At 47.9% G+C, this 25,559-nt stretch overlaps 1 protein-coding gene across 7 annotated transcripts in view; it reads left to right on the top strand.

Moving 5' to 3' along the window:
* RBM20 (RNA binding motif protein 20) overlaps positions 1-11,560 on the top strand; it is a 189,295-nt gene extending 177,735 nt beyond the window's left edge. For all 7 annotated transcript variants that reach the window (XM_070633039.1, XM_070633049.1, XM_070633051.1 and 4 more), the window contains exons 13-14: positions 4,529-4,650; positions 8,507-11,560. In XM_070633039.1, coding sequence (XP_070489140.1) covers positions 4,529-4,650; positions 8,507-8,617 — 233 coding nt within the window. In that variant the 3' untranslated portion in view covers positions 8,618-11,560. The remainder of the gene's footprint in view (positions 1-4,528; positions 4,651-8,506) is intronic.
* Positions 11,561-25,559: the final 13,999 nt, after the last annotated feature.

Here is a 25,559-nt window from a genome sequence, read left to right as displayed (position 1 = left end):
ACATCTGTTGCCAATCTTCTTTTTTTCTTATTCTTCTCCCAAAAGCTCCCCAGTACATAATTGTATATTCTAGTTGTTGGTCCTTCTGGTTGTGCTATGTGGGATGCTGCCTCAGCATGGCCTGATGAGTGTTGCCATGTCCGTGCCCAGGATCGGAACCCGCAAAACCCTGGGCAGCTGAAGTGGAGTGTGCAAACTTAACCACTTGCCCACGGGACCAGCCTTGGATATTATCAGTTTTTAATCTTTACCAATCTGTTAGGAGGAAAATGATATCTCATTCTGGTTTTTTAAAAAAAATAGCTCTATTGAGGTAAAACTAATGTTAATGAAGTGCACATATTTAAAATGTACAATTTGATCAGTTTGACATATGACCTGTGGGACCACCACCACGATCAAGATAGTGAACATATTCATCACCCCCCAAATTTCCTGATACTCCTTTGTAATCCTTCCCTCCCCACACCTCAATCCCCAGGTAACCACGGCTTTCTCTTCTGTCACTAAATAGTGGTTTGCATTCTAGAATTTTGTATAAAGGGAATCATACAGTATGCACTGTTTCTGCCTGGCTTCTTTCATTCAGCATAGTTATTTTGAGATTCATCCAAATTGTTGGGTACATTGATAGTTGGTTTCTTTTTAGTGTTGAGGAGTATTGCATTGTGGATATATATGGACCACCTTTTGTTTATTCATTCGTCTGTTGATGGGCATTTGGGTTGTTTCCAGTTTGGGGCTATTCTAGATTGTACTTTTGTGCTTGATTATAGTCTTCGATTAGCTCTGAGATCCATTATCTCATGGATCTCAGGGTAGGGGTGTGTGGAACTATTTCCCGAATTTGACAGGTGAGGAAACTGCAGCCCAGAGACTTACCAGAGATCACACAGCAAGTTCAGCTCAGAACTCGGGATTTCAAATCTGAGACTGCTCTGCTCAGGCAGCACAGTGTAGGAAAAGCGATTTTTGTGCAGTGGTTAAGAGCACAGACTGTGGAATCTGACTCCCGGGGTTCAAGTCCCAGCTGGCTGGGGGACAGAGCAGCTTATTTAACCTCTCCGCTTGGCTTTCTTCACTTGTAAATCGGCGAGAGTAATAGAAGCCTACCAGGTAGGGTTATTTTGAGGATTAAATGAATGAAGACTTGTAATACAGCAGGAGATATTTAATAAGGGTTGGTTATTGTTATTATTCATTTGTGAAATAGTTACTGAGACCTACTAGGTTTCCTCTCACTGGGGCTGCGTAACCCTTCACCCTCCCGGGTCAGCCACTACCGCAGAGAGACCTCTAGGCAGGTGGGGAGCAGCTTTCAGGCTTTGTCCCTGTGGAGAGCAGGGAGGCGGAATGAGGAGTGCCAGGGACCGGGCATGCCATCCGGAGGAAAGAGAGGGGAAGACCGATTGCTCAGGGACCGGGGTGGGCACAGTGGGGAGGGCACTGCCCATGTGTTTCAGGCCACCTTTGGGTGACCCCAGCCAGCGTGAGCCTGCCAAGGCCTGTTCTTACCAGAACAAAAGGGCCTTGCCTGCAAAACACAAGCTCCCCCTCCACCCATCCCAGGCTTTGCTGGGATGACGGAGTTATAATTACCCGCGCCAGGAGCTATTATTAGAAGGCAAATTCAGCTTTAATTATCATACTTAATAGAGGCTGAAAAATGGGAGGACCAAGTGGCTCCAGAACTCAACTGGGCTGTGGCCGTTTTTCTTGCTGCTGTCGCTTCGCTGGGTCCTCACATTCCAGAAGCGTCCTGGGGTAGTGTTGGCATTTACTCCCAGTTACGCAGGGCAGAGTTACCTGGTGTTTGGGGATCCTCCCTGCCCAGCTTCTCCTTGCCCAGCACTGTCTTTTGACCACCTGGTACTGCCCGACCAGCCACCCGTGTCGGGTGGGTGCCGGGAAGAGTGTTATGGCCACATTGTGGGGTCTGGGTTCTCCAGGCGGCCTTGGTGAAAGGCTGGAGGGCGAGAAAGCCAACCCACAGGCAGGTGGCCTCTGTGAAGAAATGTTTAACACGTGTCTGGAAACGAAGATTTTTTGAGCACCAGGCAAAATGATAGGTACTTCCCCTTAACATCATTTGTGGTATTTTTATTCCTATTTTACAGATGAAGAAACTCAGAGAGGTTAAATAAACTGTACTTGAGGTCATACAACCTAAGTAAAAGAGCTAGGACTGATTCTCAATTCCATTTTCTCTCCACTAGACCATGGGCTTCTAAGCTTTTGGTGGGGGGGTGGGGGGGGAGCGCAGTGCAAGCCTTTGTTCAAAGTGAAATCTCACCCAGAACCCCAAGGATGGTAGCCATGCTCCTTGGGTTGAAAGCGGCCACTGCTGCCAGCTCAGGCACTGCTTCATGCTCTGTGGTGGCTTCTGAGGCAGCTGCATCCCTTCTGGGGGTCCTAGGACAGGGGCTGGAAGGCTCTTGGGGAACCTGGAGGATCCTGGAGACCTCAGCTGGGGTCTGCAGCGACAAGCCCAGGCTTCTTTCCTGGTACCACCCAAGTGGCCGATCCTGCAGGGTCTGGGGCAAGAGAGAGGGAGTGGCTCTGATCACAGGCCTGCGTCTGCTCCGTGTGGCCTCCGGGTGGTGCTTCTCTTTTTCTAGTGGCTGTTCCTGTCTTGTGTGGGCCTCTGCTCCCCACAGAGCAGCAGCAAGGGGGAGAACTATTTTGTAGGAACAGAGGATGTAGGCGGGCCTTGCTTAAAACTCCTTTGCCGGCCACAGCCTGTTTGTGAAGTGGAGGGGTGAATTGGCCACCCACAGGCAAAGCCAGGGCCATCCTTTTCCATCCTTTGGGGTGAGGGTAGAAGGAGAGAGAGGAGGGGAAGCACACTCAGCTTCTCTCTGGGCAGCTGGGCCTGAATGTGGCCCCCTCACTTCTGGGAGCTTCTGTGGATTGCTGAGGGCACAGCAGTGTGCTACGTGGCAGTTTGAGAAAACCAGCCGAGGAGGCCTCCCAGGCCCCAAACCACAGCCAAGCAATCAGTCAAGGCAGGCGGTGGGCAGGCCTCCAGGCGCCCTCCTCCCTCAGGCCTGCCCCTCTACACTGATGAGTGGCTTATTTGAAATGAAAAAAAAAAGTTGTAATTACAAGTCTAGGCTTCTTCTCTATGACTTGGTCTCCTGTGCACTTATCTCTGTCTCATGAGAGATGGCAGGAGGAAAGAGAAAGAAGCCCGGGACTTGTGGTCACACACAGCTTTGGAGGCCAGCTCAGGCCTGTCCTTTGTGGAGACTGGGCCTGTCTCCCTCTCTGCAAGAAGCTGCTGTTGCCCTGGTGTGTCGCTCCCAGCCTCCCTCTCCCTTCCACCCAGTGTGGCCAGCTCTGCCACCAGCCCCACCCCCAGAAGAGCAGTGGAAGCTAACCAGATGGGCAGCAGCAAAGCCCAGCTGAAGTGTCAGTGCACAGGCAGGAAGCGGCCTGAGCACTCAGCCCCTCTTCGGTCCTTCCACAATGGGTCCTGCTTTGCACAGCCCCACACCCTGCTCTTTCGCTGGCCCTTCGCAATCGGGTGCCTGAGGAAACTGAGGCCCCGGAAGGGTTCAGCTGTTTCTCCTCAGGTTACGTGGGTTCTTAGTGTCTGGTCTGTGCCCGCTCAGACCTGGGCTCTTTCCACTCTGCTGACTGTGTCTTTAAAAGGAGAACCGTGATCCCCAAAACACCTTGGTGGAGGCTGGAGCAGCCACCGTCCCTCCAAAGATGAATCCTCTGGGCTGTGACACTGTCACTTCTCTGGCTGTCGGGCCACTCTTTCCTTTCCTCAGCATCAAAAAGCTTCCCAGAATCCTGGGATTTATATTTAACAAATCATAAATAAAATGCTGTTAATTGATGGTTAAGATGTACAGACTGGAGAAAGATGGAGAATGTTTATGATATACTATTACATGAAAAAAGGGAGGAGACAGAATTGTGCTTAGCATATGGTTAAAACTGCCCCCACCCCCAGCCTCTACATATAGATAGTGTGGAAGAGAATATTTTGATTGGAATGACTCTGGGTGATTTTTTTCTCACTTTATTTTTAAATTTTTCTTTAATGAACATAATTCTAAAATAAACAACAAAAAAATGAGAGCATTCTCTAGAATCCTGGCCACAACAGCTGCAGAGAGAAGTACAGTGTGGAGAAATGAAATCCAATAAGTGAAATGTAAGAGACCTCGTTCCTCCTCTTTTCCCTGGAAAGGCTGGAAGCAGGCTGATACTAGGAGAGCCTGGACCTAGTTCCCAAAGGCAGTAGCAGAGCATAGAACTGCTAAGCACTCCATCACACTTCAGGGAGCACACCCCTGACATTCACAACCACCTGTGAAAGAGGTAGGTGCTGTTTTCTTCTAGCCTGTTTTGCAAATAAGGAAACAGGCTTGGAGAAGCTAGGTCACCAGCCAAAGTCAACAGCAAGTGAGGGATGGAGCTCATTGCTCCTCCTTCTACTTGATGGCTGGCAGGACCACAGGGGCCTCCCTCCACCTTCCTAATTGCCTGCCTGTCCACCCCCATCCTTCTGCAGGGGTGGAGTTCGTGGTGCCCAGGACTGGGTTTTACTGCAAGCTGTGTGGGCTGTTCTACACGAGCGAGGAGATGGCAAAAATTAGCCACTGTCGCAGTGCTGTCCACTACAGGAACTTACAGGTAACCATCAGCCTTCCTTGCCCAGCACCTGGGGGCTCCCCAGTCTCTGTGAGTTTCTGTCTCTTTCCACCACATGGAGAACTCCTACTCTCCCCTCAGACCTGACTCCACCAGGCTGCTCCACATGGTGGCTGCCTCCCGTGTGCTCTCAGAGCACGTCTCCGCTTTAGTACTTAGAACATTCTATTTGGGTTGGTTTTATTGTATCTGCCTCTCCCTCTAGACTGAGTAACTCGGGTTAGTGTTCACCTGGCCAGTGGTTGGGGCTGACCCCTTCCTACAAGACCTGGATGTTCCAGATCCAGATACTTCTCTGTATCTGTTCCCCTGTTTGCTAGAATAAAAACCACTACTACGTTCTATTTAAATGTTCATCCCTACCACAACATAGGCATATATGTACCAGGCACTGTTCTAGACACTGGGCATGCAACAACAAAAAAACAAAAAAGCAGACAAAGATTGCTGCCCTCGTGGAGCTTCCATTCTAATGTAGGAGAGAAGCAATAATTAAAATGAGTTTTTAGTATATTAAAAAGTGACATAAAAGATACTGTAAATACCTTATTTTGTCCACTCTAAGGAGCCATCAATTGTAAGACAAACCACTATTTTTTGATACTAATAAGAAAATAAAGTTGCAAAAGTTAAATGATGAGACTCCATCAACTGTCAAATGCATCTCAATTTCAGAGATGTTAATGTGTAAAAAATACATCTTAAAATCAATGAAATATAGTAATATTTCTATAATATACACCTAATATACATATAGCATATTCGAATGTGTTTTTCGTAATTAACTTCTGGTATAGGCTAGGAATTAGTAACTTAATAGAAAGCATGAAATATCAGACAACAGGGGGTAAGTATTTCGAGGCACTTCCTGTTTTTATTACAAGGAATCAGACTAGTTTTTTGACGGACAAGGCCTCAATCTGGAAGACCCTCATGGTGGCATCGTGCCCTAATTCCAGAGCAGGCATTACTGTCAGCTGAATTGTTAAAAAGTGGCTAATCTCATGGTTCTTAACCTAGGATGTGAACCAGAATCACCTGGACAATGTTTCAGTATATATACTAGGTCAGATAGTCAGTAGAATTTGGTGGAGCCTGGGAATACATAATTTGAGAAAGTTCTCCAAATGACTTGAATGTGTTAAGAAAACTCAGATGTAGGCTAACTCTCTTGTTTTATAATTGAGGAAACAAAGGCCCAGAGAAGCAACATGATTTGTCCAAGGCCATGCTGTTGGTGAGTTACCAGGCCTGAGACCAGATTGCCTGAGTCTTAAACATTTTCCTCTTTTTGCTGTACTAAGCTGGTCTTGCAAACAGAGACCCATAATGTCTCGGCCTGGGTCACCATATGCAAGGGACTGTCATTGGCTATGCCCAAACTCAGGTCACTTAAGCTTTTTGATTTCCCTCCAGAGAGCAGCTGCTCTGTGACCAAAGAAGCCATGGGGCCCCGGGCCCGGGTCCCAGCATCTCCTGGGGGAGTGTAGTGAAGGCCTGATTTGGCCAGACCAAGGGTTCAGACTGAGCTCCAGAGAGCCAGCTGAGGGCAGCCATCTGGCCTGAAGACAACATCCTCCTCCACCTCAACAAGATGAAACCTATGGAAGGCAGGGGCCTTGGAGATCATCTGGTCCTGATTTTCCCAGACCTTGGTTTTCATATCATCTGGCATCTTTAAAAAATGCAGCTTCCTGGACCTACCCTATACCTGCTTATTCATTTTCTCTAGGGCTGGGCCTGAGAATCTGCATTAAGAAAAATATTTCCAGCAGATTCTGATATCTCAGTCTGAGAACGTTTGATCTCATCTGGCATTCTCAGCTGGATTGTGAAGCCCCCAAGGAAACCACACAGCTCAAGGTCACCCAGGAAGTTAGGAAGAGTGCAGACTTCTCAGGGCCTCTAATTCTAAATCCTGTGTTTTTTTTTCCAGGGCAATGGACTGTGTTCTGGGCCCCTGGGACAGGCTCACCTCCCCATAGCAGGCCAGAGCCATTCCTGTGGTTCCCAGGCATGTCAGGTCTAAACATTGGCTAAGCCCCTTACACCCGCCAACCGCAGTTCAGGTTTCCCTGACGCACCTGCCAGGGAGCTGGGAGCTGCCACCACAGGCTTCCCAGATAGAGTTTCTGCAGCGGCCTTGACAAAATATCTCTGTCCACACAGCCTCGCCCACCCCACCCCACCACACCCCAAGTTACATGTGTGGAAAGTGCAGAATTCAGTCCCGAGCAGCAGGTGCTGGCTAACACCTAAGTTAGGCAACTTGTAAACTTAGCACCACCAGGAGGCCTTGAGGTGGGGGTTGGGGATTGCTCTTGGAGGCAGGGAACAGGCGGGAGCAGCCTCTATTCTCTCTGTGCAACCCTGTGCACAACCCTGCTGTTCCCCACTGCTGGTCATGGCCCTGAGAGAACCCACCCAGAGTAATCTGGAACAACAGGTGGAGTCAGTGCTAGATAGGAAAACTAGATGCCTGCTTGGCTCCGGGTCTGGGGAGGAATGTGCCCAAACACAGCACACTCACCTGCCTGCCTCCCTCAGCACACATTTCTCTTCTCTGAGCTGAGGCAGAGGAGAAACCTGGCCCTCCATCAGCAGCCTGGGCTGCAGGGATCCAGTCTGCCCCTCTCCCGGTCAGGCTCACCCACCTCTCAAAGCCAACCTCAGTCTCTTCTAGAAAGAGCGGGTAGATGCAGTCGTCTCATTCACATCATCTCGTCTGACCCTCAGAATCACCTGGGGTCAGGGGAGGAGGACACCATTTCTCCCATTTAAGAGATTAGGGTCTGCGGCTGGGAGAAGCTGAATGACTTTCCCAAAATCAGTTGGCTGGTGCCCCTAATGATAATGGGCAACATTGGCGAGTGTTTATTCATGCTGGGCGCTGAGCCAGGTGCTTTATGGTCCCTCTTGGACTTCACAGCAACCTTACACGGTAGTTACCATTATGACCCACACTTTACAGACGTCAGAGATGTTGGGTAACTTGTCTGCTGAGAGCTACTATTTGAACCCAGGTCATCTGATGACAGAGCCCACACACTTGACCACTGTGCTGGACCTAACCTGCTGACTCCGAATCCAGTGCTCTTTGCACTGTCCCTTGCTGCCCCAGCAGTCAGAGGGCCTGCAGCTGGGGCCCCAGGCATTTTCTAGTCTGTCTCATTGCATTGAATCCAGAATCCCAGGAACGGCCTGACAGGCTTGCCGAGTCGGGCTGGGGGCCAGCCAGATCAATGAGTGTTCCAGGGTGGGCAAGGCAGCCTCCAACTATGGAACAGAAATTCCACAGAAGGACCTCCAAGACACTCAAGCTGCCAGCCTGCCTGACGGGAGACAGGTTGTTACGAGTCTCAAATGTCAGGCTGTGGTTTTGTCTTTCATAATTGCTATAGGACAGTGCTTCTCTCTCTCTGGCATTCCAGCTTCCCTCTTTTCCCTCAGCCTTTTACACGTGGATGTGCTGCCTGGATACGGAGCTCTTTCTGGGAAACAAGTAGAGTGGCTGTGAGGATTAACTGAGTTTATATAAGAAAAGCAGAGCAGCATTTGCACAGGATGCGGGCTGTGGAAGTGTTTGCTGTTGTTAGGATCTGTACTTTCTATGTTTTCTAAGAGACATGCACTACTTGTAAACTAGCATAAAGTGGGAAGGAAGTGCATTACTTAGCATGGGTCCTGTAGCCCCAGAAGGATCTGGGGAGGGAGGCGGGGTCCCCACTCACTGGGCAAGATGATAGGAGAGGGGTACAAGGCACACACCTCCTTCCTCTCCCTCCAGGTCACCACTGACCCTCTCTCTGCCTCTTTTGTCCCTCTTTTCCCACCACAGAAGTACTTGTCCCAGCTGGCCGAGGAGGGCCTGAAGGAGACCGAGGGGGCAGGCAGTCCGAGGCCTGAGGACAGCGGAATCGTGCCAAACTTTGAAAAGAAAAAGCCCTGACACCCTGCCACTGCTGGAAGCGGGGAGAGGAGGGCCTGCCGAGGTGGGGCCTTCCTGACCTCGGTGCAGGATCTAAACCTGGAGAGGAAGGAAAACCAGGCAGGCCACATTGCCTGGTTTGTTCTCAGAGACTCATGAAAACGCCCTGAAGTGTCTCCCAGAGCTGTCACCCCGCTGTGTCCAGCCCCCTGAGGGTTGCCCACTTTCTCCCTGTTGGCTCTTTTGTTTCCTTCAAACAAGCTTTCAATTTGCTTCTCTCTCTTGCTCCCCCTCCCTCCCTCTCTCCTCTTTCTGTGCCAAGGGTCATTTCCATTTCATAAAGTCCAACTTCTCAGGGATTTTCACAGTGTTCAAATTCTTGACGGGATAGGACAGGTCAGGCCAGGCTGAGTCATCCAAGGGAAAGGTTTCATGGAAACTCCTGGGTCAAGAACCACTTCAGTGACCCTGGCACGGTTTCTCTGCCTGGCCTCCTGCGCGGGGGTGGGGTCGCTGTGCCGGGTCCTGCAGTCCTGGAGAGGGGGCACCCTAGACAGTCACTTGGCAGAAGCTGGGAGTTCCTCCAGCTGGACTACCTTTTTGAAAAGCCCTGTTTTTAATAACTCTTTCACCCTCTCAGTTATTCTAGAAGTTCACCAGATTCATGCCTTAAAATTCAATTTTACAGAGGAGGAAAAGAACCCTTCATTTTGGAAGCTCTGATAAGTTCCCCCTAAACTTATTTTCCTCCTCTTGATTTCAGGAGATGCCAGAGTTTGTTCTATTCTGGACAGTGAATTAGGTGTAGAGTCACTTTAAATAAAAATGAAAACAGAAGCGCCTTCCCCTTCCAGTTGAAACAGCCCTTGCTGAGGGCTTGGGTCGAGTGTTGGCCTCCGGGTTGCATGGCACTGGCCTGAGAGAACCAAAACAAGGAAATGGCATCTGTCCTTGACTCACCCTTGCTGCCTGTACTCTGGGCTCCAGCAGCCTCCCAGTGGGATGGTTTTTAAGTGGTCTCTCAGTGAGGGGAGAAGCTAAGGAAAGAGAAGGCTGTAGGACTGAAGGGTGGCGTTGGAGGGTGGCTGGGTGTTGGCAGGTGGGCCCTTTCCAATTTGGCAGAGGGTCAAGAGCGTCTCAGAGTTGACTCCATGTGCAGACCTGGCAGCTAAATGTTATGAAGAACAGAACCCTTATTCCCATCCGGCTGTCTGTTACTGGAGGTTAGTACCTTCAGGCCCCAGTCGGGCTGCAGGGCCTCTCATCTGATGTGCCATTGGAAGCGTGTGGGACAGGGTACCGGGGGAATGAGGCTCAGCTGCAGCCCTAGAGAAGCCCTCAAGAAGGTCAGAGGGGAGCCCGGTGCTGTTTCCACAAGCTGAGCCCCGTGCCTGGAGGCAGCCTCCCTGACTTAGCCCCTGGAAGACAGCTCCTGTGGTTTCCATTCCCGACTGCAGGCAGGTGGACGAGGAAGGGATGGTTTTATTTATTTACTTTTGCATTTGTTTAATGGTAGAAAAGAGTAGACTGCACATTCTGTCCTCTGCTCTAATGGCAGAAGGGTACAGAGATTATCTGAGTTCCACACTGACATTTTATCAGTGAGGAAACAAGGCACAAAAAGGAAAGATGTAGAACGTAAAATGATCATGTGTAAACCTTGAGGCGAGTGGTCCCCTGCAAGGAGAGCGCTGTTGGGCAGCTGTGAGGGAGAAGGGTTAAGGCAGCACCAGGGACAAGCAGACCGGCTTGGACAGCTGTAGCGAGTTGAGGCTGGAGGAAGCAGGAAAGCCGGACTCGGCATCAGGCCACCTGGGGGCCTCAGAAAGGTTGGTGTCTCAAACACAGCAGGGTTTGAAGATGGTGGCTCAGCCCAGACCTGCTCCACTGGCTGCCTACCCAGGTTGTTACCTGGCATTCTGGAAACCAGCCACCTCCATTTCTCAGAAAACCTTTGACCCTGTGTCTTTCTTCCCACCGGAGGGAAGACTAGGGCCAGCTTCCCAGCCAAAGCTTGATGGGAAAAGCCTGCTGCCTCCATCAGATGCTGGAACTGTGCCTTGTCAGAGATGCTGGCAGTCTTTTCTCCAGCAAAGTGGAAGCCGACGCGCTAGCTCACCCCCCAGCAGCGTTTCCATGGAAATCCCAATGGCTGTTCAAACAGCCGCAGTCCCGAGTAGTGTAATGGCTCCCTTGCTGACAGATTGACCTTCTCCATCTTGGAAAGCTGGAGAGAGCCTCAGGGAAGAAGAGAGGAGAGGCTCGCTCAGCGTTCAATCAGAACCTTCAGTTTAAAAATCATCTAAGATTCCATAATTGTGTGTATATATATTTATTTTTATTTATTTTTATACAATTCCATCGGCATGGTCCTTCACCCACTCTAATTTGCGTTTTTTATTCCTATGTGTCATACACAATGCAGTATGAAAGGCAACCAGGAAAATATTGATTTATTTTTTAAAGCTTTTCCTCAGTGTCTGTCCACCATTTCAAAGTGTCTCCCGGAAAAGGTTGAGAAGGTTGTTCAACAGCAGGTGTCGCCTTGAGCAACAGATCTATTTGTGCCCTGGGTTAATGTAACCAAAGGCCTACGTAATTTTCTTTTCATTGTAAACACCTGAAATAAAGTAAATCCAGACTGTATTCCCAAAGAATTTGATAAATTTGATGTCGGTGTGAGCAGCAGTCACTAGTATCAGGGTTTCCCTTTCTTGGACACTCCAAGGCTGTGATCTGTTAGATGATACTTGAACTGGACCAGAGTTTGCTTCTTGAGCTTATAAGAGAGAAAAAAAAAAAAAACTAGTTAATTTAAGTTTGAACTTGTAAAGTATTGGATTTTGTTGAGTGTCCTATAAATCGTCACCACTTTTCTTGATATGTATAACTGACCACAAGTGTTTGTTTTTACAAAAGGAAAAAGAAAAAGATTTTTAATAAAGAGAATTTGAAAGCTTGTGAGTGAGTAGCTGTCTGTCATGCAGGAATCCCTCAACATTTGGTGGCCGGAAGCTCACCAAGCACCCAGGTTGGGGCATTTGGTCCCTCTCTGAATCAAGAATGTTTCTGAAGGGTTGAAAGGAGAGGAAACGACAGCTTCCGCTTAGGGCTCTAGGGGAATCCGAGATTCTTAGGGGTGAACCTCTGGATGGACAGAATCCGGGAAAGTGGGGAGCTGCTGTCACTTTTGGAGGATCAGATAGAAAAATCTCTTGGCCTCTTATAAACCCCGAGCCCTGCTACCCAGTGCTCCCCGGTCTACTAGTGGCTGAACCCCATTGTCCTGCACCAGGGTCAGGCCATTTCCAGCGGTTACCACCCCCTGTGAGGCAGTCGGTGCCTAACCTGGCACTATGACTTGCTGAGTCCTCCTTCCTTGGGCGTCAAGGGGGATAATGGTGTTAATCACCTCCCAGGTTGTTTGAGGCTGAAGCTAATTGCCGGTGAAAGCACTTGCTGTGCCACACGACGCTGAATCTTGTTTTGGACAACAACTCTCCAGATTTCAGTGGTTCGTAAGTTCTTTCTTAACCATTTCTTCTAGCAAAACAATGCCAGTCTCCTGGGCCCAGTTGGCCAGTCCTTTGAATGCCTGGAACTTTCTCTAGGCCCTTCCCTCCTGTTGGCAGTGCTTCTGAGTCAACGGGGAGGGGCTGGGCAGTCTGGCCCCAGAGGGCAAAGTGAGTGGGGCTGCCTATAATTAGTGGGAACAGATTATAGATCTGAGGAAAGTTCCTGTTGAGCCTGTTACTGCTCCCCCGCCCCCCTCAGCCTATTGTGGCCATCTGCCGGTGCTTCCCCACCAGGAGCGGGGGAGAAACATCCTTCCCTGCAGCTGCTGGCTGTGCCCTGGCTGGCCGAAGTCGTGAATGGGCCAGAGTTCATCCTGCTGTCCTAAGCTCAAGATCCAGGATGCCTAGGGGTGCCCTTGGTGCCGAGTCCCAGCGTGTTGCTCTACGTGGCACAACTCTAGGAGGCGCCATGCATATTGTATTCTGTAAGTTGGCACCTCTGGAGCTGTGCGATGGAGATATCCCGCCTGGGAGCCCCCTGAGTTGCAGTTCCCCCCATCCCTGGGTGTTGCCATTTGCTCTCTGATGTTCCTAAGGGCCCTAGAATGTGGTTCAGAGCCAGTCTACTGGGCTAGAGCTCTGACATTCAGACCCACTCTCTGTGCTGTCTCCTCTCTCCAGGGGTCAGTGCCAAACCGCCCTTGGCCTGACTCTGCCGTGGCCTAGATGCTGGTGTTGCTCCTTACGGTGCCTCCTCGGCCAGGCCACTTGGATACTGACCTTGGCCCCCATCTGGCCCAAGACCTCTGAGTCCCTCTGAACATCAGTAGCAACTGTGCTGTCCACCTAGGCAGTGATGGGACATCTGGGCTCACCCCCAAAAACTCCCCATTCTCCTTTCCCACCATGCCAGCCCTACAAAGGAGCCTGTCCCAAGTAGGTTTCCAAGCATATTAGAGCAGGATGGCCCCAGAGACAAGCCCCTCCCCAAGTCCTGGTCCTTCCTTTTGCAACTAAGAAAACGGAGGCCCAGAGAGGGGAAATGACTTGTCTAAGGCAACACAGCTTATTAGTATAAGGTCAAGACTAGAATCCAGCTCTCCTGGGTAGTCCTGCCGGGAACACACAGGGAGTTTAGATCCTTTCAGTTAGATTATTTCATGAATTTTCCAGGTCTAGCCCTAGCAGGATTTTGGCACTCAGCAAGGACTCAAGACAAATCATTGATTTTTGTGCTTTGTGTGTATCAGAATCACCTGGGGAACTTCATAGAGATACAGACTCCCAGCCCCCTCCACAGAGATTCTGTCTCACTAGCTCTTGGGGAGGGCCCAGGCATTTACATTTTAGCAAACCTCATGTGATTCAATGCAGGTGGAGTCTTTGGAAAAACACTGCCCTAGAAGTCAACCAGGGACTTCCCCAGCATCTCCTGGAAGAGAAGGGGCATTTATTTTACCGGGGGGAAGGGCAGGATGGCTGTGAATGGAGACCATTCAAGGTAGGAGAGATTCCAGAATGAAAAAGCCTTGAAGATTGGAGGAGACTAGTCTGGCTGATGGCAGGCAGAGATGGTGGAACATAGTGGGAGCTAGTGGTGGTAGGGGGCGGTCATCAGACTGGGTTTGGGGCACGTGTCAGGGGTTTTTTTAGTTGGATTCATACTTACTATGCTGAGGCAAAAGTCAGTTTTCCAATGGTCTCTTTATCCTCCTTAATAACAGAAAGCATTGTGGTTATTAAGAGGATCTGGTGATAGCCCCGTCCCCCAGGGCAGAGAGCTGTGCACAGTCAGCAGGCCTTCTGGGGAGACTGGAGTCACAGGGAACAGGGGCATCCCCCAGGGCCATGTCACTGCTAGCAAGGAATCCTGGAGTTCTCACACTTTCTCTCCCGCCCTCCATGAGCCATCACTGATCCCAATATTAGCCCTGCGGATTATTGAGCCTGTCAACATGCCACACTCAGTGTGTGCTCTGTAGGGACTTGCTCTTGACCTCTTCACAACACTGAGAGACAGGTTCTGTTATTCTCCCATTTCATAGGTGGGGAAATGAGTCTCAGAGACTCAAAGTGGATTGTCCAGGGTCTGACAGCCAGTAAGTGGCGGAGTTGGGATTCAAACCCAGGTCCATGTGGCTCTTAAACCATGCTTGTCACCAGTATTCTCCATGCCTGTGTCAGGGCTGGGGGCCTCTCCGGTTCTTGCAGTTCCCTAAAGCCGCTAGACCCTGGGTCCACCAGGAACAGTGGCCTCGGGAGGGTGGGAGAGCCTAATTTAGCTAAACTCTGGTGCTTATGACTGATGCCCAGATTGTTAAATCCCTGAAAGCGATCTTCTAGACACCTCCCCTCCCTAGAAAGTAGCTGAAGGGACCTGCCCACCACACCTCAGGAAACAGGCAAGAAGGCAAAGGTGCTGAGGATACAGTGTTTCTTCCTCCTCCTGATTCAGGAGAGTTTGCCAGGGGAGCTGGATCTAGATGGGGAGAGAGGGAAGAGGGCCTGAGGGGTGGGGAGCTGCTCCAGTTCCTCCTGCTTTGAGGAGGGGAGGAAAGCGTTCTGTTTTCGGGGAATTTGGAGTATAACAGTGTAATCAAAGGGGATTTCCCATGGCCCCAGAATGGTGGCCAGATTTTGCACTTTCAACCCCTCCTTCCGGAGTGAAACTTCGTTATGTTTACCTGCCACATCTTTCCAACGAGGAGCTGAGATGACACATAACCCAGGCTATGAGTGAACAGATTAACCCAACAGAACACTTACAAGCAAGGATTGAAGAAAGTTGATGGTGGCAAGTCTGCGACCGGTAAAGGCTGATGGAATGGTGGTGAATAAGCCTAAGATGTGACTAGGAGCCAAGGCAAAAAGAGGAAGCATGCCCCATTACTTGGCTCTCCTTGTTCGAAAAGAGAGATCATTCTAGTTTATCTGGGGAAATTGTTCTCCTAAATTCAAAATTGTTTGAATATATATATATTCAAAATATATATATATATATTTATATATATATGTTCTCCTCAATATATATCTTCTTATAGTAGAAGAATTCTCCTGTGGGACTGTACATGGTGTGGGCAGAGGACTAGGAGGCTTGGAGAAAATCCTTAGGTAGCTGGCAGCCCCATGTTGGAGAAGAGCACAGTAGAGGCCCCGCTGGAGAGGACATTAGGATGGTTCCTTGTCTGTATGAAGTGGTTCCTGATGTTGGGGTGACACCTCCCATTGTCCAAAGGCCTGCCCTTTGCTCATACTTGCTTAGCTCTGCTGAGCCAGTATGCTGGCTTGAGTTAGTGGAGTTTGGGGTTATTTTTTTAAACTGTTTTTCAAATTTTTCCTATTACTTGACTGAGCTTCTGGGAACTATGTCCATAAAACAAGGAGGAGGCTGCTGTCATCGCTGCCATCTGACTGCCCAGCACACCCATTTGACAACAGAGTACTCTGAGTAGGGACCCTGCTGATCTGGGTTCTGGAGAAAACCTCGCAGGCATTTACTGTTTGGGGTTCCCCCACAGGCCAGATGCAGCCAGGAGGGAACCCAGCGTGACTGGGAAGCACTGACTCCCTCAGGTTGAGCCCGGGAACCACCTCAAACTTGTCTGATAAGGACTCGCCCTGGGGAGAAGGGGCTCAGAGTGTGTGCCTGACTGCAAGGACAGGAGGTAGAGAACTTTCTGGTTTGGGGGCAGGTCCCTGTGCTGGGAATCAGGACCCTTGAGTCCATGTGTCAAATCCACAATGAACTCACTCAGGCTTGAGTGAATGCCACCTCCCGCCACCTCAGTCTTCCCATCTGCACTTTTGATGTATGTCTTGTGCTTGCCTGAGGTTGTTTGAACAAAAGTGAGACAAGAGTGGGGACTCACTGTCAGTCACAAGGGGGTGGTGGTCGCTTCCGTCCCTGAACTTCCCATGGCCCCAGTGCTACATGTTACAGGCCTGCCAGGAGACATGGTCCTGTTACCATCCTTCCACCCCCAGCCGGGGCAGTCCACCATCTGTGGAGGACAAGTCCCTCTCAGGAGCAGACAGAGGTGCATCTGTGGGGCAGGCTTGCTCAGGTCCCATCTTGGTCTCTGTGGTCTGGCTCCTCGAATGCTTGAGGTTGGCATTAGCTGAGCCTACTTAACGCTGCCTCATGTCCACCCATCTTCTCACCCCCACAGCCTCCATTTGTGTCTCGCCCATCCTCACTGCCTCATCGGCCCCCAAACAGGCCCCTTCCCAGCTCCCTGGTTTTGTACATGGTCTTCTCACTGCCTGGAATGCCCTTCCGCTTCTCCCTACTTGGAAAACCATGACTTTCTTTAACATTCATTCTAGGTAGTGTCACCTTCTTTGTGAAGTCTTCCTTGACCCTCCGTGACCTCCCTGCAGGTGTTAATGTTCCCTAGATGTGACACAGTCCCCCACCCCTTACACACACAGAAACCTCTCTTTTATAGCCGTTATCAGGCTGTCTTGTGATCTGTTTACAGGTTTGTCTCTGTATTAGCCACTGAGTCTACAAGGACAGGTAGTGTGCTCTGCTGCCCCTGTGCCCGCTACATAACAGGTATCCGGGACTATTGGTTCAAGGACTAAGCAGCCCCATTGCCCATCCCTAGAACTGGCTGGAGCAGCAGAGGCCTGAGCCCCAGGTCTCTGCCCAGCCATCTGCTGGCTGTAGAAGGGTGTGTTGTTGGAGCTGTGCCAGGGAGCACCCCCCATCCTCCATTTTGACCCTGTCCATCCTTCCCTCCTTGGTTCCCACCTACGCAGGACTGGGAGGTGGCTCTGACAGTGACACAAGCCCTGCTTGTGTTGCCCACAACTTGGCCTTTAAATAGTCAGATTCATCTACAGCCACAGAGCTGGGCTTCCTCTGCCAGCCTCATCTCTCTGTGTCCCCAGGGGCATCCCCTCTCCAAACCCATCTGCCCTCACTCTGCATCCCCATCTAGCCAGGCCCACTCAGTTCTCAGGGATATTCCCAGGTGGAGCGGGGAACAAAGCACGGTTTATGACAGTTGTGTCAACACTGGGTGGATGGCCTCAGTTCACCGTGCATCTTGGAAACCACGCCTGCCTAAAGGTGCCCACTCAGAATCAATGCCTCCTGAAGATCCAGAGCTTCGTGGAGCCTCCTGACACCCTTCTCTCTGAGCATCTAGAAAGTGCTGGGGGCTTGGACCAGTGAGTGGGGATTTCACAGCCCTGGAAGAGAGACCCTGTCTAGATTGATTGGGCTGGCCAGATGATTAATAATTAAACCTGACCTGTTCCCAGTCAGACACATACCCAGGAATCACGAGAGAGCAGGGCCTGAAGAGGGGGCCTGGAAGCTCAGCATGGGGCCAGCTCCCAAAGCCCCTGTGGAAATAGGCCTCTTCAGAATCTCAGGGCTCCTCCTTCCCACCTAACCAAGGTCCTACAAGTCCATCTCCTAAATAAAGACTTTCCAGAATTTTCCCACAGGCTCTGAGCAGGCCTTGGGCAATTCCTAGGGTGCAGCCAGCCTTGGTGGCTCTGCCCTGGGCTGGGATTTGCAGATCAGATTGGACTTCGCTCCACCTGTGTTGACACTCAATTTCCTCAACTCCATCATGAGTTCCTCCTGAGTGTGCCCTCTCCCCTTTCTTATTTATACTTCCGCCTCCCTGGGCTCTGCAAAGGGCAGGGCATTCTCAGCAGGCCCAGTACCGGCTTCTTGTCTGATCCTGGCACAGGAGCAGTATTCAGCTCAAAGAGGTGGGAGCTAGTCAGCCAGGTTGCATTCCTCCTCCATCATTAGGGCCTCCTAAGTTCTCCTGTGGGTCCTTCTCCAGCCATAAGAATCTTGAGATTCTGCTGGACAGCTTGGATGCTGAGGACCCAAACAGCAGGGCTCAGCTAGGGGGCCAAAGTGGTACTCTCTCATTCCCTCCCACCCTCTGCAGACTCCTCCAGCCTTTCCCTTACTTTTTCTAAGGTCCTAGAGAAGCATGACCTCCCGAGAGGCCACCTTACTGCCCACCCTTCCTCCTTCCAGCTCCACGTCTCCCCAGACCTGAGATCTTTCCCACCAAGTGGAGGCCACTCTGTTAGCATGTTGTCCAGCCTTTTTTGGTTAATTTTATTTTCACAGGATGGGGAGAAGTGGGACCTCCAGCCCCTGTGGTGCCATGGCCTCAAGGCTGCCAGCCTAACCTCCCTCCGTGGGTCACTTCATCCCAGGAAAACAGGCCATCATCCTGGTCCCACCTTCCTCCCTCCTGGTGCTATGTGAGGTAGGACAGAAAGGCCTTGGCTTTTATTTGGGCATGCATGCTTGTGTGCGCATGTGTTTGTGTCTGTGTGTGCATGTGTATGTGCATGTGAAGCTTCTGAAGAGCAGCCGTCATACTTGGAAGGTTTAGAATCTGAGCCTTCCCAGGATGCGCCATCATAGGTAACACTCCAGTCTTACCCCTTGGTGCAGCATGGTGCACCCACCTGTTTTAACCCACACTGCGATCTGCCTGTTCTCTCGCTCCCAGCCCAGGAATTATTCCTGAGAAATTATTCAAAGCCTCTTTCTCTTCCCTCTTCCTTGCTAAAGAAATGCCAAGCATTTCCCCCTCTTTCTCTTTCTTATTAGGTAGAGCAGTTCAATCCACAGGGTTGGGGAAGAACCAGAACAGTGCCGGCTGGGGAGATGTCCTTTGAAGACTGACTCCGGAGAGAAGAGGGAAGGGAGGGAGAGAGAGAAGGAGGGAGAGGAAGAAAGAGAATGCAATCTCTCTGGGGTAGGTGTCAGGGAGGTTTTGTCGTGTTTTGGTGGAGAGTAGAGAGTTAGAGAGGCTTCTGGGCAGCTATAGGATGTTAGAGATTTGGAAACCAAAAGAAATGGAAACAGGGATCTAAGGACAGGTTGCGGTGGATTACAAATATAATCTCAATGTTCTTTGAGAGACCCAAATAATATTTTTCATCTAATCAAAGACAACAGCGATTGTAAATTTCATCTTTATTTTTTGTACAACTAGGAAAGAAAAAACACTGCCAACTAAATCCTAACAAAATACTTTCTTATCAAATCATTTGTTAGATGCAGCCCGACTTCAGGAATGTTAAAATGTGAAAAATTGCATGTATTAAAATGTATGAATGCAGTACTTTTACTTTAGATTCTTTAAAATGCAACAACATGCTAGGACTGGACAGTGTGAGGTTCTTAAATTTATTCTGACTATAGTTGTGTATGTTTCGGTCCTCCCACTCCCCAACCAGGGAGAGACATTGCCTTTTTCACCCTTGTACCCTTTGCAAGGTCTATTACATGTGCCTGGCACATCATAGGAACTCATTGACTCAATTAAATTTATGGAACAATCACATACTCTCAAGGGGCTGCAGTCAGCTCCTCTCCAAATGTCCTTCTAAATTGTTTCACTTACAAGACAATCTGAAAGATGGATAGACAGAAACACACACACACACACACACACACACGCACACAGTCTGGACATCTGGATGACCAGATGACCTGATTTCAGACCTGATATGTGTGGGTTTGTGATGGACTCGGTGTGGTTAGCGTACCAATTGCTCTGATTATCCCAGGCTCTTGAGGGAAGTATAGATGGGAGCTTGGCACACAAAGAATGTGTTTGTGCATGTCGAAGAGAGGAGGGGCAGGTTTTGCAGAGGTTTTAAGAAAGAAATGTGATAGTAATTGCACAGGGCAGTAAGAGCACAGGGACAGATCAGATCGCCTACAGAGAAGAAGGGAGGTTTTATGGTAGGGCCCCCAAAGACTACCATCATTTAAGGGATGTGCAAAGGAGTCTGAGAAAAAGCAGCCAGAGAATTAGGAGGAAACCTGGGAGAGTATGACATTGAGGAGACCCAAGAAGAGAGTATTTCAAGAGGGAAGAGTTGGTCACCAGAGTTGAATGGTCCCCATAGGTTATATTAATTGAGTGCTTCAGTGATTCTGAGGGTAAACAAGTATAAGACGCAGCGTGTTAAACGGTAAATGTGGAAAAGCCTAGACAGGTAGAATTGCATGTGAGGGAATGCCATTTTAAAATGTGATGCCTTGCGTGACATAGTTAATTTCCATTGGATGGATTTTCATAATTTCTTATGGATGGTGTAGACAGTCATTCTTTATCTGAATACTTTAACCCTCTGCTTTGACTCATCCCGCGCCCCGAGGACCCATTAGGTTCCACAATTCCTGAGTCAAGATAGGAAGACAGGAAGCATAAACAGTCACAGCCCCACCCTTGTTGATGGGAGCCACAGAATGGAGATCCTGCCCCTGCAAATACATACAGTTTGACTAAACCTGGGATCTGGTTGCCTGCCTGCTGGGCTGAATTAATGTGCTGCCAAACTGGCAGCAGGATATGGTGCCCTCAAGGGCTGGGCTCCTGCCTGGGGAACTTCTTGGCTTTGATCCATTCTCCCTGATGCTGCCCTCTGGCTCCCTCAGGAACAGGCCTGGTCCCATATCCTGGACACTTATTGCCAATTTCTGTCACCCTACTGAACTGGCAATAGGTTGTTTTTACCTGTGCAGTATCCCTTCTCTCTTTTTCCTGTGAGAGAACCACTCCTTCTTATGGGATCCCATTCTCCGTGATTTGGACTGGCTAGTCTGTCCCACCCTTCTCAGAAAGGTGTTCACATGATCCAGGCCTGACCAATCAGAGTGCCTCATCCCCCTCTTCACAATAATTGATTCAGGGAAAGGAATATGACCCAAGTGGGCCCATCAAAATCTTCCCCATGACTTTTGCCAGAACTATTACACACACAAAAATAATCTAATTCTGGGCTTGCTAGCTTTACGTCACTGGTTTTCCAAGTTCCATCTGCAGATCTCTGGGGGTCCCTGAGATGCTTTCAGGGGATCCATAAGGTCAAAACTATCTTTATAATAATATTGAGATTTTTAAGTCCCTTATTTACTGCGTTGACATTTGCCAAATGATGGTGCAAAAGCAATGGTGGGTAAAATTACCAGCACCTTGGCATGAATCAAGACAGTGGTACCAAAGTGAGCTTGTAGTCATTATATTCTTCATTGCCATACACTTACAGGGGAAAAAAAGTCAGTTTCACTTAAGAAATCTCTTGATGAAGCAGTAAAAATTATTAACTATATTACACCTTGACCCTTGCCTTCACATCTTTGTAAGATTGTGATGCAATGAAATGTACAGCACCCATAAAGCATGAGGTCGCCATGAAAATGTGCCACTCAGATGTCCTGCTGAGGTAGCATTTACTGTCCTCTGGATCCACCACCACATTTGTGCCAAGGCCATGCTTCTCTCTGTCTGCTCCCAGCCAATCATTGAGCACAGTGGGAGTCCTAATGCAGCTTCATTCTTGGGAAATGTGGGACTCTTAACACTGGGTGACTGGCTTGAGGAACCCTCATTGGCCTGGCTGAAACTTTATTGAACTATGCTGCAGTCTGAGACTTTTCCTACCTGATTCTCTTTCCTCTCCTCTCTCCTTTCCCCTGGGTTAGACCAATAGAGTGCTCTAAAAGATCTCCTTTCTTCTCTAGCTCCCTCCCCTTTTTCCTTCACAGGTGTTTCCCCCATCATGCACTTCTAATCTCCTCTTGATATCTGTTTCTGGGAGGTCCTATATGCACATAAAGCACTTTTACTGCATAACAAAATACCACGATTGTCTCGAGAAAAACACTCAAGTGATTGTTTGAGCCACGAGCTGAGCTAGCTACTTTTTTCATGCAATATCATTTTGACTGAAGAGAATGACTGACTGGCAAACTGTGGTGATTCAGACTTGGTATTTGGCAGACATTTCCTCAAAAATTAATGAAGTGAGCTTGCCATTTCAAGGAAAACAAATGACGGTTCTGTTGTCAATGATAAAATTTGTGCTTTGAAGCAAAGAATGGAATTTTGAAAAGTCTTGTATTCTCTACCATGAGCTTAACAGTTTCCCAATGCTTAGAGGCTTTTTTTGATGAGATGGGTGGTGCCATTAAAAAATGTGATTTTGGCATGTTGTATAATGAAATGGGTCAACATTGGAAGATCTGCAAAGCTCAGTGAACCAAGACTTTTCAAATGACCAATCCATGATGCTTTAAAATTATGGAGGGGTAAAAGATCCACTCAAAGTGCAGCACAGATCAATGGATTTTAATGTAACAGAGTATGAAAAGTTCATTGATATGGTTTCAGATTCCACACTGCAACAACCCTTTAAGAAACTACCATTTTTGAATTTTGGTGCAGTATCAAAGAAACATAACCACAATTACCTGAAAAACTTATTAAAATATTCCTCCATTTTCTACCTACATATCTTTGTGAGGCCAGATTTTCTTCTTATACTTCAACCAAAACAACAGATTGCAACAAATTGAACTCAGGAATAGATATGCAAATCCAGTTATCTTCTATTAAGCCTAAGATTAAAGAGATTTGCAAAAATGTCAAACAAATGGCACTCTTCTTAGTAAATATTCTTTGTTCTGGAAAATATAACTTGCTTATAGAAATATTTATGTTAACATGTAATAGGTTTATTATTATTTTAAATGAATTAATTATATATGTTTTAAAAAATTTCTCAGTTTTATTTTCTATCATAGCTAAATATTGCTAACTATAGGGCACACAAACAAAAGTTCTTTGGAGTCCTCATTTATTTTAAGAGCTATTAGAGAACTACTGCTCATAAGCTTAGGCGGCCAGCTGTCCTTTTATCATTATGTGAAGGAAGCCAAGGAACTGTCTGAAGAGGAAGCCAAACAGAACTGAGAAACAGAGAGAGTTAGAGTCCAGATATATACAAATATATGGACAAAATTCCTAGATGCAGCATGTCTGCACCCCTGAAGAAAAATTTCTAGTTATAAAAAGTAAGAAGTTATTTTCTTTGCTTTAGCCTGATTGAGTTGGGGTTATGTCACTTGCAACCAAGAGTACTGACCAATAGCCTCATCTGCCTGATGGCTGACCCAGGCTGTTGATTTTAATTGATAAATGTTCAATTTTGAATGCCTACAAAATGTGACATATGTCAACTTGTCTCCTATAATTCAGCTCATCACATATATAGATATATACCTTTTATTTCAATGTAGGATTATTATAATGTGGATTAAAAACTCTAAAGCCTGGGGACCCTTAAGATGTCCCTCAAATTATCCTCTTGCTCTATCACCATTGAGTTCATCATGCGCCCGTATATGATGTCATCTGTAACAGGATCTTCCTGTCATCCCAGTATGAACTTTAATGTGCATATGAATCACCTAGGGGTCTGTGAAAATGCAATAAGTCTGGGTGGCACCTGCAATTGTTCATTTTGAACAAGTTCCCTGGTGATGCCCGTACTTGTGGTTCATGGATAGGACCTGGAGTAGAGACACAGTAAACCCTCGTCATTCTCAGGTTTGATATTCACAGTCTGTACTCTTCCCTTGGAGTCCCAAAGTTCCAAAACATGCAGTTTTTTGTCATTTTATTATTCCATGAACTTTAATTGGGCAAGCTTTGAAACTGACGAATGGTATAAACCACTTAGCCTGAGACGACCTGGTTAACAGCCCACCATCCCCATTTTAAAAATCAAAGTAGTGCATGTACCTAACCTAAAAAGTCAAATAGTGCTAAAAGGGTCATAACAAAAATGGCAGTTCCCTATGCTCCCCTGCTTACTCCTCACACCCTCCCACTAGCTCCTAACCACTCCCCACTGTCTCAGCTACTGCTTCTGATATTTACCTCCACGTTTCTAAACAATATGTGTACTGTGCATTCATTCTTGATGAATGAGTTTTAGATGCTATCAATTCACTTCCTGGTATGGTAGATGAGAATTTTAGCTTGCTTACACCCCCCCTCCCAACCTCCCTTCCTACCATTCTAAATGGATATTTGTGTTTTTGTTATTATAGCTAAATAGATAGGAATCACTCCTGAGCCAAGTATCACACTGTGATCGCATTGTCTTTCTTATACTTTTTAAAAATTTATAAACCTCTTTTTGTTGTTGTTAGTTTCCTTTGAACTCATGGATAGATCTTTCCAGTTCTGTAAATAGAATTTTCCACAGGGTCAGATAATCTCTTGGTTCCTTTTTGGTTTTTTTGCCTGGAGCTTCCCTCTAGGCTGCTCTCCCCACTTCTGCCCCTTCATCCACTTCCAGCTGGAACCAGTTGCTGTCTGAACTTCCCACACAGCTGTTGTCCTTAGAGTGTCGCCACCATAATCCCCAATTCCCTTGACTTCTCTTGTGTTGCATCTCCTGTTTCCAGGAGCCCATACCTTTCTCTTTCTTTATTTACTTCTGTTTTCAGTAGAGCATGTATTCAAATAACTCCTGAAAAGCATGGGAGGTAATATTCTTAAGACTTTGAAATGTGTTTATTCTACTCTCAAAATTGATTGGGTGTCTCCCCAGGTAGAGATTTTTGGGTTGAAAATCATTTTCATTTGGAATATTGAAAGCATTGCTGCATTGTCTTCTAGTTCCCAATGTTGCTTTTGAGAACTCCCTTGCCATTCTTATAACTGCTCCTTTGTGACCTGGTTTTTCCCTCCAGAAGCTTAAAAGCTTAGGGTCTTCTTTATATCCTCAGAGTTTCGAATGTTGTTGTATTGTACCTTGGTGAGGTCGTTTTTTTTAATCATTATGTGTTTTTATCATTATGTGAAGGAAGCCATTCTCCTGGTTTCTTTCTGCCTGGAGACTTACATAAATGTTGTGCTTTGACCTCCTGGCTACCTTCCCTAAGGCTACACCTGCAGCTCGGTCAGTTTCTCTGGCCTATTCTGTGGGAAGGAGCTGAGCAGCACATAGCTGAGTGACAGCCATATGAAGTCTGTTCTGCCCATGCTTTGCCTTCTAGTTACAGAGATCAGGTCCACCAGTCATAAAACTCCAGGGCACCATGGATATGATAGTCTATTTGAGGGGTCCGACTAAAGCTGTCCAGTGTACAACCATATGGCCATACCCCGTTGTACTGCGAGCTGAGCTCCCCAATATTCCATGTGACTCTGCTGCCACAAGACACAACTCACAAAAAGGATGCCATAGTTAAAAAAACTTGGGAAGGCTGCATTCTATATATCCCTTTCTTGGAGATTCTCAATGGAAATCCGTATACTAAAGGTTCTGAGGTCTTACAATAAAGTAACCCGGTTGACTTAATCTCTTCTTTCTCCAACTATTTTGCCATGCAATCATTTTAATTCAAGGAATACTTAGTAATATGCCATGAATTACTATGCTTTAGCAAATGCCATTGAACAGTACTGTGAACTCCATGAGAGCAGAAACTGTCAGTCTATTTTTTGCCGTATGACCAGGGCCTAATACAGTGTCCGGCACATAATAGACCCTTGAAAAATATTTGTTGAATAGATTAATGAGTCAACGAATGATTGATGCTTTCACGAGTCCCTCATCTCCTTAGTACTCTTTATATTTACAAAAAA

This window comes from Equus przewalskii, chromosome 1 (assembly GCF_037783145.1).
Source record: "Equus przewalskii isolate Varuska chromosome 1, EquPr2, whole genome shotgun sequence".
Lineage (NCBI taxonomy): Eukaryota > Metazoa > Chordata > Mammalia > Perissodactyla > Equidae > Equus > Equus przewalskii.
The sequence above is the reverse complement of the archived record's forward strand: the minus strand, read 5'-3'. Positions and strand labels throughout refer to the sequence as shown.